This window comes from Caloenas nicobarica, chromosome 3 (genome assembly GCF_036013445.1).
Source record: "Caloenas nicobarica isolate bCalNic1 chromosome 3, bCalNic1.hap1, whole genome shotgun sequence".
Taxonomy (NCBI): Eukaryota; Metazoa; Chordata; class Aves; order Columbiformes; family Columbidae; genus Caloenas; species Caloenas nicobarica.
In genome coordinates this window covers 36,168,974-36,188,866 of record NC_088247.1, presented here as the reverse complement: position 1 = coordinate 36,188,866, position 19,893 = coordinate 36,168,974, and the positions used below count along the sequence as shown (strand labels likewise).

General features: G+C 46.7%; 1 protein-coding gene across 1 annotated transcript; it reads left to right on the top strand.

Annotated features, from left to right (window-relative positions):
* The first annotated feature begins 12,845 nt into the window (after positions 1 to 12,845).
* TENT5A (terminal nucleotidyltransferase 5A) lies at positions 12,846 to 19,431 on the top strand. Its single transcript, XM_065632663.1, has 3 exons — positions 12,846 to 12,912; positions 13,138 to 13,654; positions 14,662 to 19,431. Exons 2-3 carry the CDS (start codon positions 13,220 to 13,222, stop codon positions 15,439 to 15,441), a joined length of 1,215 nt encoding a protein of 404 aa, XP_065488735.1. The 5' UTR covers positions 12,846 to 12,912; positions 13,138 to 13,219; the 3' UTR covers positions 15,442 to 19,431.
* Positions 19,432 to 19,893: the final 462 nt, after the last annotated feature.

Genomic DNA, 19,893 nt, shown 5'->3' with positions numbered 1-19,893 from the left:
GACTAAAGTTGGCAGAGCACTTGCTGCTGCCGTCAAAGCAGAAATGGCCTTGGCATTTTCCTCAGTTAGATCTGTTTTTCCTCTGTTGCTGGTGACCCTCTGTTTGGTCAACCCGTTCTCCTGAGCCTCAGAGCTTCTTCCTCTGTCTGCCTGCTTGCCTGCTCTGCTGCCTTGCTTTGGGCTTTCTGTTTGACCTGCCGCGACGTCAATGGGGATGCAATGGGGGATGCCTGGTGCCCCTGCCTCTTCACAGAGCTGGCACGGCAGGGCTCGGGGCATGTGTGGTCTCTGGGTACATTCAGGGTGAGCGTGGTTCATAAATAAAACGGTAAGCTTCTGCAAGACTGAAATTTAGGTGAGGAAGGTAGTGAGTGATGAAAAGCTGCACGCTTAACAGGAAAATGAAGTCACTTTGTCTGCAGAGGATCAGCTACTTTTAAAAAGTTGCTTGTTTACTTACACAGGTGATATAATCTAAGACAGATGCTGGAAAGATGCATGGAACAGAAACATTTATTGGGCATGTGGTATTTAACAGCAATCAAGTGCAATTTTTCAGAGCAACAAAGTGCCATAAATTATCTGGTGGATACTTGCCATCCTAGAAAGACAGAAATATATTACCTGCCTCAAGTGGGTACACAGTGTGATGTAATCAGCAAAAAAGGGATAATTCACCGCTCCTTCCGTGCTGTGAAATACCGCATCGCATGGCTGGTGGAGCAATGGGAAGTTTTTCCATAAGAAGAGACACAGAGCTCTTGCCAGAAGGATATCCTGGGATTATTGGGAAGAGACTGTTGCAAAATCAACCCTCTTGAACAGAGGACTTCTGCACATCACCTTAAGAAATAATACAGAATACAGCGTTGTTTGTGGGGCCTTCTGCGAAAAAGCACAGATGGTCTCTTAATAAAATTCAGTATACCTAGAGCCAAAATCTGTTATCCTAGTAGGAAAGACAGCAGTATTTGGCATGTGGAATATAAGTCTTTATTTGAAGCTCTGCATTAGGACGACAGGTCTCCCGGGCAAAGCATCATTGGAATTCAGTGGAAATTAAACAAATGTTATGCTGATAAATAAGAACCTCTGGGGTTTCAAAAAGCAAGACTGGTCCTGAGCAGAGGAACAAGAAATGGACTAATAATATTAGTGTGCCATTCACTCTGTTTTCGTTTACCAGGTCACTTCATTGGACTGTGGCACTCATTCGTGCTTTCAGATTCAGAGAAATATAACCGCAATGAAATTCCCTCATGTCAGGGAAAATGTCCATGAGGAGATGGTGTTCAAATCTGGACTGGGAGTGGGCTGAGGCTGTTGCTCAGGATAAGATTAGGTTTTGGTATGAGTAGGAGGCAAGCTCAGGGCTGTTTCAAAAGGATGAAATGTCACAAACTCTTCTCTGTATTTTGGCTTAGATGAGCTGTCTTAGAAGATTTCCGCTGCAACGGGGAACATTTAAACACCAGAGCTGGAAAGGAAGGCTCCATTCCCAGTTCAGCTCCTTCCTACAATCCCAGTGGTGGGCTGAGGTTACGCTTTGGGATGCCTTCTTATTCCTTAGCAGAGTCCACCTGAAACTTTGCATGTCCAAGGAGCCTGTCCAGGAACAAATGAGAGCTCAAAGGGCCATGTAGTGGTGTGGCTGAGACAGCATTTTTGCTCTTGGACTTCTAGTCTCTGCTCCATTAGCCTTGTGAGGACTTCACGGTAAAACAAAAACAAAAACCAGAAATGAGACAGTTACCCTTATTTCAGTGCTGATGTTATTCATGCCTCACTATTTTTATCCATGTACAAAGCCAGCTTATGGTTCAAAGCTCAGCTGGGCTACTGCTGAGCTCAGCAGGATTGAAGAGCTGAAGCTGCTGCTCTGAAGAAAAGGCTGCTTCTGCCTCTTGAGAAGGGAGGCAGCAGCTGAGCTCCAAATTCATCAGAACCTGGGAGCAGGAGCTGGTCTAGCACTTTCCCAGTCAGGAAAAGGCTCCCAGCTCCTAGGCCTTGCTGATTTCTGAGGTCTTCTAAAGTGGTGAGACCCATGCCTCAGTGGCTGGGCTCAGTGAAGACTGCTCTGCTCTGGCAACTGCTCCCCAGGGAAACAACAACTCTCCCCCAGCACAGCAAGAGTTTGTAGCCCTCTCTGAGCTAAAACTGGGTTGCAGCTGCTTCGGTGCAGCTGCCCATCCCTCCCAGCAATAGCCCTGGCAATGCTCGGGTGATGCTCAGGGAGAGCTGGATCCCCACGGTCCCCACCTTGCCTCGCAAGGAGACCAGTGTTAACTTGCAGCTGTGAGAAATGATGGCCCTTGATGCAGGTGGCTGCATTTGGGATCCTGCAGGGTCTCAGCAAGAGCAGTGGCAGCACAGATTGGAGTCTTACCAGAAGTGCCTCTCTGCTCTTCCCAGTGAGGTGGAGGCAGGGTATACTGCTATGTAATAACCTCCTTCAGGTACCAATCTGCATCATTTCTGTGTTCCTGGAGGAAAAGTCTTGCCTGGTAAAGATTGCCTTTTTTTTTTTTTTTTTTAAACTCATTACATGCTCCCCCTTTCTAACTTTGAAAAAAAGTGTTTTGCAAAATATCCTACTTTGGCTTTGAAATGTAGTTCCGAAGCAGTGCAGGGTGTGGAGAAGCAGGGTTTCCCATGCAGGAAAAGGAGACCCATGAAAGAAAAAGGAGTGTCGTGGAAAAGCATTTTGGCAAAGTACATGACAGGATTCTTGTTTGTGACAGCAGCGTGGTTCTGAACCAGGTCCTTGCTCGAGCTGCCATTGTTAGCACATGGAAATGATCTGTGGTGGGGAACAAAGAAAGGATTAAGGAAACAAAAAAAAGGAAAGACGTGACCTCTTATTTTTTGGGTGACAGTTTGGCTGGAGACTGAGAAACATACAAAGCAGATTAATAACAGATCCTTGCTGACTTCTTGCAATTTTGGAAATGCCAAGGCAGCACAAGGATTTAGGTAGGATAGCAGTGCACATTGGCCCAGCATGGTGGCATCCTGTGGGCACCAGAAAAACTATTACTTGCCAAGATGTCTGACACAAACTGTGATTTTCAACTGGTGGCATAGTGGGGCCATCAGAAACCCTGTTTGTCTCTCCTAATATGCACAAATGGACTGTGGTACCTTCCAGCTCTTTGCTTTCTTGGAAGAGGGCTCTCACATCCTTTTGGTCTGTCACTGCATGGTGTTTTGATTGTGTTCCCACTCACACAACCCTAAAATGTTGGGTTTCATGCTTTCATTTTCAAGGCACTTTGATTTTTTGCCTCTTGGCCAAAGTCCCAGAGCATCTATACAACTCTAGATGACCAAAATCTACACTAATATGTATAATGGTTATGTATTGGCTGTTGATGTATGTACGGCTACAAACAAACCCATTTTGCCTCCGTGGGAGCAGCTAGAGATAGGTAACCTCCTTTCACAACAATCTGCTATCTTCAGTAGTCTTGGGTGAGATGCAAAGCAATGGGGTATGCCAGCTGAGGAATTTACATTGTGCCTCCGCCCCAACATTTGTAAATATTACTTCGACAAGCAGTTTTAAACAGGAGGAGCACCAAATGTGTATATCTCACTTTTTGGTAGTTACTAAGAATTGCATCCTGGCAATATACATGTCATTTCCGTGTACAGCAACTAAATTCAGTGCAAACACTCCTGTTCTGTGCAAACATGCCCTCCAACTAGGAACATTATGTACATTTTTAACAGTGAGGGCAATTAGGTAATGGAACAAATTTTCTATAGTAATCCAGTTAATTTCCAGCATTTATAGACTTCAATCAAGAATGAAAGGTGCCCTGACTCCATCAGGAGTCATAGTCTTGATAGTGAAAGTAGTTGGTAAAATGGCTTTTGCCTTGTCATAGGTGAAACTAAATTATGGCTTTGAATCGGTGAAACGACTTCTGTTTGGATGAACGGTAACCCAATTTCTGTCGGTTCACATTGTGTGTTTTCACATTGTGGTTTGCAGTTCCAAAAGCAGGACAGCTTGTTTAAATCTGAAATTAGTTTCTCCAGCTCTCCTGAATAAAAGGCAGAATGCTGAAATCCATTGGAGTATTCCCACATGAGCTTAATGTGTTGTAGGATAAACAAAACATGGAAAAGTAAAATGGGCATTGTCCTGTCGCACTCCGTGGGGTGAGGGCAGTATTAACTTTTAAATACTCTGTGCGTTAACCAGGAATAATGACAGTTACTCGAGAGGTTCAATTAAATCACAAATTTACTAAAAACTCAGCGGAATTACAGCGAATAGTGGCTTAGCAAAAGTTTGTAACTATATCATAAAACTTAACAAGACTTCAATGAAACTCACAATGATATTACCCTTATGTGCCCAGAATAAAGTTAGAAAGAGAGAAAGAGAGAGAAGAAAGAGATAGATTAATATATCAGAAGAAAGGTAAGATTTCACCACTCCAAGGATCAGTCGATGGAGTGACAATCTCTGTAGTTCTCAGGGTGGTGGGTGCAATGAAAAAGTGTCCTCAGTGAGAAGTTTTTTATGTCTTATGTTTTAGTAAATTTGCATGCGAGATAGGAGAGGTCGGCTCATCTCTCTCTGCTCTCTCCTCATGCCAATTAAGGAGATTGTTCCAGAAATGAGTTGGTGGTCCCAGAAGCGAGTCAGTGTTCCCAGAAGTCAGTCAGTTGGTCCTCTAGGGGCAGCTGGTGAAGTGTCATTTCACCTAGCTGGTCAGTGATCGCTCTATGACCCTGCTTTTGTTCAAGCCCAATTAATGAGGCCTCAAGGAACAGACACCCTTAATGCCTTTATCTCAAAGATCGATGCTTTCACTTTGCAAATAGGTAGGCCTCAAGGAAGACGTCCTGCCTCTGCAGCACTTATCTCTTCCTCCCTGTCAGAAGTTGCAAAACCAGCTGTTGAAGGCATAACAAGGTGCATACTGTGACCATCGCAGGCATAAAATCCTATCAGTCATAAGCAACAGGGATTGCATGAATGCATGAGTCATGAAACACGGGGGGTTTGTCTTTCCTATGTGGGTAGAAACACTGAAGATTTAAATTCCTCTACATACCAATAAAAGTTGTGGCCTCTTCAAGAAAAAGAAAAAAAGAAGACTTAGCTGTCATATGAATAGGAATACCTGGATCTTGTACAGTTCATTTTAATAGCAATTAGATCCCATGAGCTAATATGGGCTAAAACACCACAGTATCTGAGTATGAAACACAACTGAATCTGAGAGCACGGCTATTTTTTATGCAGGTGAATTAGAGAAGAGGGGCTCACCAGGACCACACCGTCCTGTGCCTTCAAGGGTGGGATGGCCACCTGCCTGGCATGGAGGAGAGGAGAGGAGAGGAGAGGAGAGGAGAGGAGAGGAGAGGAGAGGAGAGGAGAGGAGAGGAGAGGAGAGGAGAGGAGAGGAGAGGAGAGGAGAGGAGAGGAGAGGAGAGGAGAGGAGTGGAGAGGAGAGGAGAGGAGAGGAGAGGAGAGGAGAGGAGAGGAGAGGAGAGGAGAGGAGAGGAGAGGAGAGGAGAGCCTTGCTGGTGCCTCTGCCATCTCCTGCGTCAGTCTACAACCCCAGCTCTGAAAAAATTCTGCTCAGGAGGTGACCCTAACACTCCTTCCTCTGGGATCGAATGCTGATGGGTTTATCCAATTGAAGATACTGCTATTCAGTGATATATTTAGGCTGTGAACTCCCTAGATGAGGCAAGGATATGTCTTTTGATAGATGAACTGTTTGGTGCCCTGATCTCTGGTTTGGCCTATGGTAGCTGGAGCAACGCGCACATTGGATGTTACTATTTCATTTAACACACAATTTCTCAGCAGAAATGCAAAAAGCTACTGGCAGGTTTGTCAGAAAATTCTGATAATTTGGCCTACTTTAAACAGTACCTTTTTCAAAACATCACAGCATTTAGTCCAAACATTGACATTTTTCCCAGGATCAGTAAAACATCTTTCCAGTAAAAACTGGCAGAAGGAATATAAAGCTAATAGAACAGTAGTACTTTGAAAGCACAAAGATTTCTTTTATTTATCTTTGAAAGATCTTTTTACAGATATCTCTGATTTTCATTTTATTCAAAGAACATTAGTATTGACTACTCTAGCAGTCAATGCTAATTCCAGTACTAATTCCTAGTATAGACTATTTATCACAAAATGTGATAATTTTTGATAGTGTCAAGCAAGAAAATAAATTTTGGAAATAAACCAGTGTGAACTATAGAACATCAACATATCAGAAGACTACCTTGTGCCTGCATGCAAGAGAAAGACAAAGTGTTTGGAGTGTCAAAATCAGGCTTGAGTACTTTTCTGGGAAAAAACAACCAACCAAACAAAAAGACCAACAAAACCAACCTTTGAGCTCTGTTTCCACAACCCAGAGCAAACTTTGCCTACACGAGTTCCACAGAAAGATATGAATGAATCAAGTTTTGGAAAGGATTGCAAGTATGTCTGGTACAGACAAGGTCCTAGAGTTCATTGTGGAGGCACTTTGTTTTGTGCTATTGTCAATAGCAATACTAGTCATTGTGGTACTCAAAGTTACTTGCAGCAAGTCTCCATCTCCTGTGGGATTTTTTTATGAAGCTCAGGTTTTGGACTGTGTACATGTATGTACACATGTGTATTCAAGGGTGAGGTGGGCTGTGCTTGAATCTGAAGACTTTCTATTAGTTCACAGCATTTCCCATGCAAGTACAGAGCTCTCTGAACTTCTGTCGAGTGCAGCTGTTCCCGAGGCAATGGGGAGCGAAGGAAAAGGGCACAACAGCCTGAATTCTCCAGAAATTTGTATGTGGACATGAACCAATACATTCACATGCTAACTGGGTGGAGAACAGCTAGGAGTATTCTGCAGTCATACAGTTGCTGTTTCCAGCAAGATAATTGTGTAGCAGTGCACTGAATAATATGAAGAAGTTTTCTGGTGATTGCTGCCCAGCGATGTCTTTCCATCTCTAGCAGGCAGAGGACAAAAAATTAGGTCAAGATCTCATTTTTAATCTTTTAGTTGCTGTTGGACTCTGTACAAGATAGGCCAAGCCAGCCAGACGAGGGCATTATTAAGCAGAGATGGAGCTGCTGTGCCAGAGGTGGGAGGACGCGAGGTGGCCATACCCCTGTGTTGTGCCCCAGGGCTGCCAAGGGGGTCCTGGAGCTCCCCTCGCCCAGCCTGTTTGCCCACGCTCAACACACTGCACATCCAGCCACCTGGAAACAGTGCTTCTTGGTGTCCATCTTGCTACTGCCCTTTGCTTTTTTAAGTGCATTGGACAGCTATTTTCATTTTTAACATCGTCACGAAAATCCATGGTGATGGTACCTGCCATTTCTCTCCACTGTGAATAATTGCCCTTAATAGATGGATTAGAAAGAAATGAGAGGAGGAATGATATTATTAAACTTTTCTGGACATGATTGTGATAAAATTGTGCTGTATCTTTTTTCCAAACTTCTTCCGAGGGAGCTTTTTAGACTTCCTAGGCCCTTTGTAGACTTCTTTGTTTCTGTCAAGTCAATCTAAACAGAAGGCTGCTGCTTCTAATATCTGCTGATTATAGCAGTAGTGATGTTTATTATGTTTTTAACAAAAACAAATACCTCTGGCTGAGTCAACACTAGCTTTTGGACTGAAGTAGTGTTGCTGCTCAGAAATGAATCATCTGATTGTCCACAGGTACCACACGTTGGCTGTGTTGGCAGAGTAGCTGTGCACACAAACTCCATTCCTCTTGGACAAAAACTAAACTGGAAGTTTTGCTCTGGCTAGGCACCAAATGGGCACCAATTCCTAGCTGAAGAATCATAGTTTTTTGCTTTTTTTTTTCTGCCAAAGAGAGCATGCTCCTGGTTTAGGCACCATGTCATGGGCAGAAGGGAGGCAGAATGACATTACAGTCAAGGTATATGTAGTTCAGTAAAGAAAATACTGACAATTCTTAAATTCAGCAGAATTCACCTAGAGAATGCACTCTCTCCTATGTGGCCACGCTGAATGAACAGCTCATACTGAAGACTTTATTAGGCAAGTATACACAAATGCATACAGAACCACAGTTATTGCTATTAATCTTCATTTGTTCTAGAGCAGGACTGAGAGTATGAGTGAGGTGAAGGAACTAATTGAACAATATTGTGCGAACATACAGAAAGACATGATTCACATCGCACATCTTGCATTCCTACTAATTGCTTGGTCAGTACAAACAACCTGTGTGAGTAATATGATCAAAATTATTCTGTCAAAGAATTACTGCTCACATTGACAAGTTAAAAGAAAAAACAAACCCAAAACCAAACTCCAACCCTTTTCCTTCAAAAAGTATGTGTTTGTCATTAAAGGGATAGAGCATGTTCATGAGGTGAATTAATGTTTTTATTAGCAGCAGCATTACCAGTATCAGTCATAATTTGAATGAGCTCTGTAACTCATGCACGTATTTCTAAATTCCTTAAAATGTAATTCACCCTAATTAAATTTCTTCCTACAATTCTTAAGGATTTGTACTGATTTAAAGCAATATGATCTTTCACATTTGAGTAGGACAGAAGAGAAACAAATCTAGAGTACACATGTACTTTAGACAAAGTTCTGCACTTATAAAGCTCTATCGCCCCGTATTTAGACAGTTTATATAAAAAATTGCACCCTCTATCTACTGCTCATTAATTAGGGGAAGAGAAGCAAAAAGGATTTCACATCAATGCAAATAATTCTCAATTTATATGAAGAGTGTGATGATTGATATCCTGTATATGTTCCTGGACTGAGAAAGTGTAAATGCAATGATTCTGACTGGAAACGATTTCCTCTCTTCTTTTAAGTGAGTGGGAGGTGATTTGCAGGTGCTCACACTGAGAAAGGGAGGGTGAGGTGAGGTCTTGGCTCCTTTAGCAAAGCCCTACAGTGTAAATAGTTTCCTTCTGAACTGCATTTACCTTGGATTTAGCAGATCAGTGTTCTCCAGATTGAACTTCTATTTTTCTTCCTAAGTGTGCAAATAATAACAATTTCAGGGAGGTTAAAAATGACACTTCATAGGAAAATGAAATTAAATAAAATGCATATAAAATAGCATTAATTCCTACTGGTCAGTGTAAACACATTCTGCAGTATTTGAAATCCTGCTAAAATTTCATTGCAACATGCTGAGAAACACAAGTTAAACAAGTGTTTACTACTTCTAGCCAGGGTTTTCTCAGTTTCTTGGGGGTGGCCTAGCTTAATATGGGACAAGCCGGCAGCTCCGATCTTCACCCTTGTTGTAGAAATCAGTTATCTGGCTGCAGTGATCTCACAGAATCACAGAATGGTTGGGGTTGGAAGGGACACCTGGAGATCACCGAGTCTAACTCACCTGCTAAAGCAGGTTCACCCAGAGTGGATTGCACAGGAATGTGTCCAGGTGGGTCTTGAATGTCTCCAGAGAAGGAGACTCCACAACCTCTCTGGGCAGCCTGTTCCAGTGCTCTGGAACCCTCACCATGAAGAAGTTTCTCCTCATGTTTAGATGGAACCTCCTGTGCTTCACTCTGTGCCCGCTGCCCCTCATCCTATCCTTGGGCACCACTGAAAAGAGTCTGGTCCCATCCTCTTGACACCCACCCTTGAGATATTTATAAACATTTATAAGATCCCTTCTCAGCCTTCTCTTCTCCAGGCTGAACAGACCCAGCTCTCTCAGTCTCTCCTCATAAGAAAGATGCTCCAGACTGCTAATCATCTTTGTAGCCTTCCACTGAACTCTCTCCAGCAGTTCCTCATCGCGATCTACAGCTTCCTCACAAGGGGAGGAGGAGAGGCAGGCGCGATCTACAGCTTCCTCACAAGGGGAGGAGGAGAGGCAGGCGCCGAACTCTTCCCTCTAGTGACTAATGATAGAACAGAGGGAATGGCAGGAAGATGTGCCAGGGGGGTTTAGGTTGGATGTTAGGAAAAGGGTTCTTCCCCCAGAGGGTGGTGGAGCGGGCTCCCAGGAAGGTGTCACGACCCCAAGCCTGACAGTGTTCAAGAAGAGACTGGACAAGCCCTCAGACACATGGTGTGAACAGTGGGGCTGTCATATGCAGGGACAGGAGTTGGACTCGATGATCCTTGTGGGTCCCTTTCAACTCAGGACATTATGATTCTGTGATCCCTGTCCTTCTTAAACTGGGGAGCCCAGAACTGGATGCGGTACTCCAGATGCAGGCTCACCAGGGCAGAGTAGAGAGGGAGGACAATCTCCCTTGACCTGCTGGCCACTCTCTTCCTAATGCACCCGAGGATACCATCTGCCTTCTTGGCCACAAGGGCACATGGCTGACTCATGGTCAATCTGTCAATATCAATAATTTGCTTATAAATACGGAGGTAGTTACTCCCTTTGAAAGATTAAATCATGTTCCTTAGTGAGCTGTGGTTCACCTGAGAGAAGCCAGTCTGGTAATGGGAATTTGCTCAGCTTGGTTGTGTTTTATCCTTCACAAGTTTCCTAAATATGCACAGTGTTGCAGGTGGGCAGCCCCCTGGCAAGCCCTCTCTGGGCCCCTTGCCCTCAGCCTCGACCTGGCTGAGCCCGGGGAACCTCGGGCACCAGCTGTGCCCCTCAGGGAGATAGGCACTGCTGGGCACTGTCCTCTCAGGATGGGTGCATGGTCATTTGAGGAGATGCTGCTCCCCTATCCGAGCAGAGAGCCGGGACTCCCTGTGCTGAGCAGGGCTGGTCACTCAGGCCCCCCAGCAGCAGGTCATGGGCTCCCCTCAGCAGACCAGCTGCTGCCCCTCTTAGTCTGACTATTTATTTTAAATAAAGCAATAAGCTGGTGAAGCCCATTCAGCATGTTGGTGGATGCATGATACTCCACTGCTGCTCTCCAGCAGCATTCACTCCTACACATCCAGTGCTTAAAAGCTTCCTGCTTTCTTCTCTTTCTTTTTTAACAAAGGTGTTGGCACAGAACACTACAAAACTTTTTTTCCTGGCCAGCTGGGTCGCCCTTGCAGCGGGTACACTCAGGTTCACCCGGCCATCACACCGTGGGCACCCCGCGAGTGGCACCCAGGTGGAGGTGCTGGACAGGGTGAGGACACCCCCACTCCTCGTCCCGCAGAGCAGCTGGGATCAACCCGCGCTCCTGCCCCGGCGTCATACTGCAGTAATGAAGTAATAATGAATTTGGGCGGTGAATCAAAGCTTAATCCTCCCCTCAATCCCCTCCGCCCCTGCCAAGCGAAGCATTTCTGCGCGACCCCGCACCGCCCGGCCGTGACCCACCCCGGGAGCGCTCCCGGCGCCCGGCAGGGGGCGCCCTTGCCACACGGCTGCGATTAGCGACAGCGGCGTCGGGGGGGCGGGGGGCCCGGCCTGCACGGCCCTGCGCCCCGGAGCAGGGGGGACACGGAGCGCCTTGCGGGACCCCCGGCAATTGTGGGGGGCGGAGAGGTAAACCGTGCCTTCCCGCCTGGGTCAGGGGTTTCCCCGCCCCACGCGGGGCTGAGCCTCCTCCCAGCCCCATCCCACGGCGGGAGGCGCTGGGGGAGCGGGGGGGCGGTAAGCCTCGTCGGACCCCTTCACACACCGCCCCCCGCTTTGGCGGAGCGCCCGGTGAGGCAGCCAGCGCGTCACGCCACCGCGCGCCCCCATTGGCCTCTCACGCCGCGCGTCACAAAGCTGCGAGTGGTGACGCAACGCCGTTCTCCCCCCTTCCCCCCCCCCCCCGCTCCTCCCCGCGCAAGCCGCGCGCCTGCACCGCGGGGCCGCGCGGGGCGCTCAGCGGGGCCGCGGGGGCTGGAGTCCGCGGGTTCTGCTGGATACGGGGCGGGGGGGCGGCTGCGCTTAGTCTGGTTTAGATTTATTTGCGTGACACTTTTAACAGGTGAAAAACAAGCAGACACGTAGTTATTAAATAAGATATTAAAATAATTAAAATTAATTGAAAATAAAATTTATGTTTATATAGTATGTATGTATGATACACGTTATTTTTCCCCTGCGCAGCCACCGAAGTCGTACTTTATAGGCAGGGTGCTCCCCTGGAAAGCACTGACTCGTTCGTGCTCCTCGGGATTTCTATTCCCCCCCCCCCGCGCCGGCGAGCAAAGAGGGAGGGAAGGCGGGAGGGATGGGCAGGCAGGACGCGCTGCCGCTGCGCTGCCGCAGGCGGCTTTGAAAATCTCGGTCAGGAGCTGAGCAGCTCAAACCACACTGTCCGGGATCCTCGGCATCTGCTCGGAGCGGGTCCTTTGCCAAATTCCGGCGCTCTGGTATGAAGTTTGGCTGTGCCTGGGATGACCGGGAACGTCGGGAGGGGGTGGTAAAAACGGCACAGGAAAAAAAAAAAAAAATAGGAATGAATGGCAGCGCGGAGCTGGGTGCCTGGGGCGCGCATCTTGGCACGGCAGGAGCCGGAGGGGGGTCCACGCCTCCCGCCGGTGCAGGGAGGGGGATTACACTTGTTGCCTCCCCCCTTGGCGAGCGGCCAAAACCGTGCTGGGGGAGGCCGCGCTGCGCGGGTTTTCCAGCGGGGCCGCGCGTGGGGCGGGGCGGTCGCGCTGTGCCGCGCAGGGCGCTTCACCAGTGCGGAGGGGCGGACCGCGCCGTGCCGTGCCGTGCTGCGGCGGCGGGGAGCCGGCGGGGCGGCCCGTGGGTGCGCAGGGCGTGGGCGTGCCGGGGGCACCGCCGAGGCCGGCCATGCAGATGGAGGGGGCGGGACGCGGGCGCCGTGACTCGGAGCCCCGGAAGAGCGGAGGAACCCCGTATAAAAACTACTGGGGACCTTTCCCGGGCAGAACTGCGAAAGCTCCGGAGACGTCGGCAGCCCCCGGCAGCAGCGAGCGGAGCGGCGGGCGGCGTGGGGCAGCCTCTGCCCCGGCGGGGGCGCGGAGAGCGGCGCAAGCGGCGGCTCTGCAGGTCGGGAGCCTTCCCCTGTCCTGCAGCACTGCCTGGCTCCGGGGGGATTTTTCTTCCCCCTCTTTTTTTTAGTTTAATATACTCAATAGGTGTGTCCCCTCCTCTTTCCCGCTGGAAGGGGCGGTGGGCAGCGTCCGGCGGTGCGGGGTGGCTGCAGGGGGAGCGGAGCCCCGGCGCCGGGTGCGCGCCGCTGCTGACCGCTCGCTTTTCCTCCTCTTTTGCTAGGCGCGGAGGGAGAGGGGCCCCGGGGGGACAGTGAGGAGCCGGAGCGGTGCCATCCAGCCCGGGGAGGCGGCGGCCGCGCACCATGGCAGACGATGAGAAGGCCGGCGGTAGCCCCGGCGGGAGTTACGCGGGCGGCTGCGAGAGCGCGCACTGCAACGTGCTGAGCTGGGAGCAAGTGCAGCGGCTGGACCGCATCCTCAGTGAGACCATCCCCATCCACGGCCGCGGCAACTTCCCCACGCTCGCCATGCAGCCCCGCCAGATCGTCAAGGTGGTGCGGAGCCGGCTGGAGGAGAAGGGCATCGGCCTGCGGGACGTGCGGCTCAACGGCTCGGCCGCCAGCCACGTCCTGCACCAGGACAGCGGCCTGGGCTACAAGGACTTGGACCTCATATTCTGCGCCGACCTCAAAGGGGAAGCCGAGTTTCAGACTGTGAAGGACGTGGTCTTGGACTGCCTCTTGGATTTCTTGCCCGAGGGGGTGAACAAGGAGAAGATCACGCCGCTCACCCTCAAGGTAAACCTGCCCTGTGCCCAGGCGCCAGGAGCGGGCAGGTACAAGCGCCTGCCTGGGGGGAATGGGGCACTTTCCCCTCCGGGGGTGGAGGGGTGCGCTGGGGAACGCAGCTGCCCCCCCTGCACCCCGAGACCCACAGGGACCGTGAGCGATTTTTCCACCCCACGCTTAAGACCGAGGAGGAGTGTATGGTAAAGCTTCCTGGCAGGGGCTTCTCGGGATTAATTAGTCTTTTCCTCCCCCTCTCTCGTTTGATTTGCTGGCAGCACTGATTTACCGGGGCGTGTGTGTGCAAGGCGCTGCAAATCTCCCCGCTCGGCTCTGCGGCAGCTTGGTTTGCCGGACCCGATTCACGGGGTGTCTGGGGGGAACTTAGATGGCTCTAACATCTGCAAGAAGGAAACACCATCTGCAAGGCACGCCTTCTTGTGTGCTAAATGCCCCAGCGGAGAGGCATATTTTCTCTTCTCAGAGACAGTTCGCTCGAGTTAATTAGGCTGAATGCCAAACGCCTTTAATATTTTTTTAGACTCATTTTTTGAAATACCGGGCAGACTTGTGGAACCTGCACTGAAAGAGCAGGGCTGAGGAGAGTGAACACTTGCTATTTTTTTTGTGGAGAGGGAAGAGAGAAGTGGAAACTGCTAAGAAAGATTTCTTATCTGACTGTAGCGGTGACCTTTTGTGTGTGGGTGCATGGATATTTGGCGTGTGTGCCATGTATTTCATGTGTAGATGTATTTAGAAGTGACTGAAAGAAACAGTGTTGCCATATGCTTCCCTTGCATGACACAGTCCCAGAAAATCATCCTTCCCCATTATCCCCTTGCAATGACATAACTCCAAACACAGATTGTTTCTTCTCTGGTTTGTATCTGCAGGCTCCATGAAAATCTTTTATAAAATGCTAGGATGGCGTGTAAGGGGGAGGATGTGAACAAATGCAGCAAAGGGGACATTTCTTGCATCTGTGCCTTGATTTGCTCATTTTGTCTTTCCAATTATAGGAGGCTTATGTGCAGAAAATGGTAAAAGTATGCAATGATTCAGACCGATGGAGTCTCATCTCTCTGTCCAACAACAGTGGCAAAAATGTGGAACTGAAATTTGTGGACTCTCTGAGGCGGCAGTTTGAATTCAGTGTCGATTCCTTTCAAATCAAGCTGGACTCCCTGCTGCTTTTTTATGAGTGCTCAGAGAATCCGATGACTGAAACTTTTCACCCAACTATCATTGGTGAGAGCGTCTATGGGGATTTCCAGGAAGCCTTTGATCACCTCTGCAACAAGATAATTGCCACCAGAAACCCAGAAGAAATCAGAGGAGGTGGTCTTCTGAAGTACTGCAACCTTTTGGTAAGGGGCTTTAGGGCTGCCTCCGAATCCGAGATTAAGTCCCTGCAGAGATACATGTGCTCGAGGTTTTTCATTGACTTCTCAGACATTGGAGAACAGCAGAGAAAGCTGGAGTCCTACTTGCAGAACCACTTTGTGGGATTAGAGGACCGCAAGTATGACTATCTCATGACCCTTCACGGTGTGGTGAATGAGAGCACAGTGTGCCTGATGGGACATGAGAGGAGACAGACTCTGAATCTGATCACCATGCTGGCCATCCGGGTCCTAGCCGAGCAAAATATAATCCCCAATGTGGCCAATGTCACCTGCTATTACCAGCCAGCCCCATATGTAGCAGATGCCAACTTCAGCAATTACTATATTGCCCAGGTTCAGACGGTTTTCCCTTGCCAGCAGCACACATACTCTACTTGGCTGCCCTGTAATTAAGGACAGAAATTAGTAGATCCGGTGGGGAGAACGTTTTCTAAGATGTAGGAAGGGGCAACACGCCCCTTTGAAATGGGGTGTTTTGTGCAATGATGATCTGCTCTGGTTCTCAAGCTTGGGAAAAGCTTGTGGTTCTTCTAATAAATAGTGGGAGCATGATCGAGAAAGAACCCCAAAATAATTGGATCCTACCCCAGAGCACAAGAGGCCTGTCATTAAAAGCAACCAGCTTCCCCTGAAGTAAGTGAGGGAGGAATGCTTGATGACAATATGGGTTGGCAATATCTGCTCCCATAGCTTTGGCATAGAGAAGATGGGAAAGCCTTATTTTCTTTTATTTTTATTCTTACTCTAGAATGGGATCTGCAAAAGGGACAATAAGAAAGAAACAAAACAAAAAAAAACAACAAAAAGAAAAAAAATCACAAAAAACAATTCTATATATATTCAGGATTTAAAAGTTAGAGGCATAAAGCAGAGATAAGCTGAATAAAAATGTATATTGGAATTACTGCGTTTGGGGCTTGCAGCAAGTGCCGTCTATGGATTGACTGTGTAGAATGTATAGCTTGCTTGACTAGAACGCTTTACAAGAAACAGCTTGCTCCAAATGAACGGTAGTGGATTGGTACAGTTATAAAACCAGAAACACGTATGATGACAAAGTCCATTATCTCCAGCTGTGTGCATGCCTCACATTTTAAAAATGTGAGAATGCAGGAAAACCAGCTGTGACAAACAGAATATACTCAAGGACCAAAGATTTCACAAATAAGTTATCCGAGCAAAGAAGATACAGTAGAGTATATATATAGATATATAAAAAAGAAAAGAAAGATGTTGCTATATTTGTACACACCAACAGTAATCAAAAGTGCCTGATGCCTTCATAAAATTTGAAGTGAGAAAAAATATAGTTTTGTGGTTTAACCATGCATTTTGTTTTATCAGGGACACAAGGATTAAAACAAAAAAACCCATAAGCTTGTGAATAAGTGGTGGAGGAAATGCCCTATTTTTTTTCTTGGCAAATACCTGTATAGACTTAATGTTACGTCAGTGTGCTGTTATCCTAGGTACGTGTGTGTATGTGTGTATATATGTTTGTGTGTGTATATATGTACATGTTATAGGTGTATATCTATATATATACACACACAATATATATTAATGTGGTCTAGGAAAATGTAGCAATTAAGGAATGTTTAAATAAAGTACTATGTGTTTTCCAGTTTGCAACAGGATGTCATAGGACAGTGGGCACCTTGCAGTGAATTTTTAACCCACACCTGAGAAATTTGGAGTAAATGAACCAGTCAGGATTAAGGTGGGATTCAGATAATGTCTTTGGTTGCAAGAACAAGGATTACAGTAATTCAATGGGTTGCTTGTGAGCCATAATAATTCCACAGATGGAGAAGCATATGACTAGCTGATTTTTTTTAACTATTTTGTACTGTAATGCCATTTTGACATTTAACCCACTAATGTTGTGACTGCATACCTCCATGATGTGTAATTCAGTGGAACATGGATCAAAGATAGATTTATTTAAACCCCCTGACAGCTAAAGAATATTGTATTAGTTGGTGATTTGAACACTAATTGTTAATATTTAAAGGAGTATTTTTAATAGAATGCGTTATGCATTCCAGGACCACTAGAATTTAGCAAATGTGAAATGAACCCTTTTTAAGAGTGTTGCACGATTGCTTAAAATTATATTTTATATATATATTATATATATATTTTTATGCAAATATTAAACATCTTTGATCTGGTTGTCACACTGCATTTACAATTTCAGTACTGTACTTTATTTAAATGGAATCACTTTACATTGGAACAATAACTATTCACTTTCATTTCCTCTCCCAAAAGACCAGCAGGGGGGAAAAAAAAATCAACCTCCGCTGTTGTTTTCACTTCAGTGCCATCTCTGAAGGTGTTAAATTCTTTGTTGGGCTTTGAAAACCTAATGACTAAGTGACACTTGACTCTAATATTTTGCTTTTTCTTACTGAGTAGGAAAAAAAAAAGGGGGGGGCGGAATTTAAGCTTTTGAAGGATGGCTGGCTGTGCCCTGCCTGGTTGCAGGCAGGGTCTGGCACTGGATGGAGGAGGCAGGGGCAAGGGAGAGGACCCGTGTCCTGGCTGTTTCCCTACTGAGTGAGTAAGGTCCATCTGGTTTTTGTCGCCCTTTGTACTTTTCACGGTGGAGGCGATTTAACAGGAACGCGATTTGTTTACTGCAGCACCTTTCCCTGTGAGTGCTTCAGGAAACCTAAGAGCTGGTTCATTGCTCGCAGACCTCGTCCCCACCTTCCCACCCCATCCTATCCCATCCTCCGGGGCTGGCTGCAGCCTCCCATCTCACCCCCGGTCCCCGCGGGGTCCCCTCCAGCCCCCTGGCTGCTCCTGGCCCCAAATCTGCCTTTGCCTCCAGCTCCTGGGAGGGTTTGGTAGCGGAAGCTACGGGGAGGGCTGGGGAAATAGGATCAGCTGGTAATGCGGTATGTCTTCTCTGGCCACAACTATTTGCAGCAAATAAATGAGTCATCCGCTCTTTTAAAAGGGTTTGAGAATCTATAGCTGTGCCACAACCGCAGGACGCTGATAGTACATGACACGATGTATTTTTCCTTGGAAGGACCCCTTTTTTTTCTGTTGCTTGAAAGAAAGTTTTAATTCCTCTCAGTTCAATTTTTTTTTTTAATGATTGACAGCAGCTAGTTACCTTATAGTGCATGCAGCAGGGCTCTGAGCTAAACTGCACCTTTCAGCGTTTGCATTTTGATACATATATAATATGTTTTCATATATATTATATAGGTATTCCAGATCTGTTTTGCATATGTTAATGATCAAGTGGTGGAACTGGTGGAGCTTTGTTTTATCTGTGACTGGTAGCTTAAAAGGTGCCTGGTGTTAGAGGTGGGAAGAAGGCATGAGTTCAGGCCAAGCGTGAAATAAGAACCCCTTTTCAAAGCTGGTTTATTTCTGTGGTTTGCACACCTTCCCCTCCATAACGTCTGATTTTTTTTTAACTGGTTTTTCCCCTCCTTTTCAGCACACTGGTACTTTTAAAGTTAACAACCGCATTTTTGCTTTGTAGACTTCGATTTTCCCATCCAATCAGTTGTAAGGGTAGAACTTGTACTACAAGAGACAGTGCCCCTTTTAAAGAGCTGAACTGATTAAAAACATTGACCTGATTACAGTAAAGCTGTTTGTGCCGCAGCTGAATTTGCTGCTGACCAACAGGGTGCTAAACTTGGTTAAATGTAGCAATCGTGAAACAACCGAGAGCTTTGAAATGGGATTTTTGTTTTTCCTTAGATGTAGCTGTCCTCCCAAATGCAAGAACTTTTCTTCTAAAAATAGGAGGGCAATTAGAAGACCAAAAATTTGATCTTTTTCTAGTTTCTCTTATTGCACTTATAATATTTTTTATCTTGCACAAAGGCCTTCACACAGATCTTCTAAACACCTCTGATTAAATGCTTGGTTTGCATCATGTCAGAAGCTGCTACCAGTTAAAAAAAGCTTTTTTTTTAATTGAGAAAATGAAGTGTGTTAGATAAAACTGCACAGAAAAGGAAAAAATTGTTATTGCATATTCAGCTCCTATTTGAATATATTCTTTTGTATGGTTTTCTTTATGCAGAGAGTTTCCCTTGCAAGAAAGAAAATCAGTGTACTGTTTTGCTGTTGTAATAATGGTTTGCTAACAAAATAAATAGTAAAAAAAAAAAGCCTGCAAATTTCAAGACAGCCTGGCTAAAGCACTGCAGGCTCCTGCAGTCTGTAGGAGTCTGTGCAGATTTGCTTTCCCTCAGATTTCCTTACAACTGTTGCCTTCTGCAAGGCATCCTGTTGCAGCAAACTGCTCCTTGGATTGCTCTTTTGGAACATTTTGACTATAGGCTTTGTCACAGACAGAAAAAGAGCTGATGGAAAGCAGACTCTAGAGGGAACAGATTGTGAATTTTGTTTACAGCATCCAATATTTGGATTTTTTTTGTAAATAAAAAGAAGTTATTTTTTTCTATTGATTTGTGTCTGCTGTCTTCCGTGTCTGAAATAGCCCTGGCCTGCTCCAAATGAATACCAAGTTTGCTTTCATTAAAAAAGGACAAGGGCAGCACTTTTCTGAGAAGAGCAGCGTTCAGCTGCGTCCTCATTGGAGCACAAGGCGTTTTGAGAAGCCCTGCCTTGTGCCAGCCAACTTTGACTGGCTGCACTCCGCTGCGGAGGAACCTCCCCGGCTGGTGCCAAAAATACTCACCCTAGCGCTGGTCAGGCAGTGCAAATGGTCTGAAACCTGAAAACCAAAACAGCACCGCAGCCGTGCTGCGCTCCTGCTGCCTTCCCAGTTTAGATCCTGCTACCAGGACTGAAACCTTTTCATGATACCAGGTACTTGTGCATCATGAACCACTGTGCTGGCAG

Coding starts and splice junctions, on each gene's coding strand:
- TENT5A (XM_065632663.1), top strand. CDS start 13,220: ATGGCAGACGATGAGAAGGCCGGCGGTAGCCCCGGCGGGAGTTACGCG. Junction 13,655..14,661: donor TCACGCCGCTCACCCTCAAG/GTAAACCTGCCC, acceptor TTCCAATTATAG/GAGGCTTATGTGCAGAAAAT.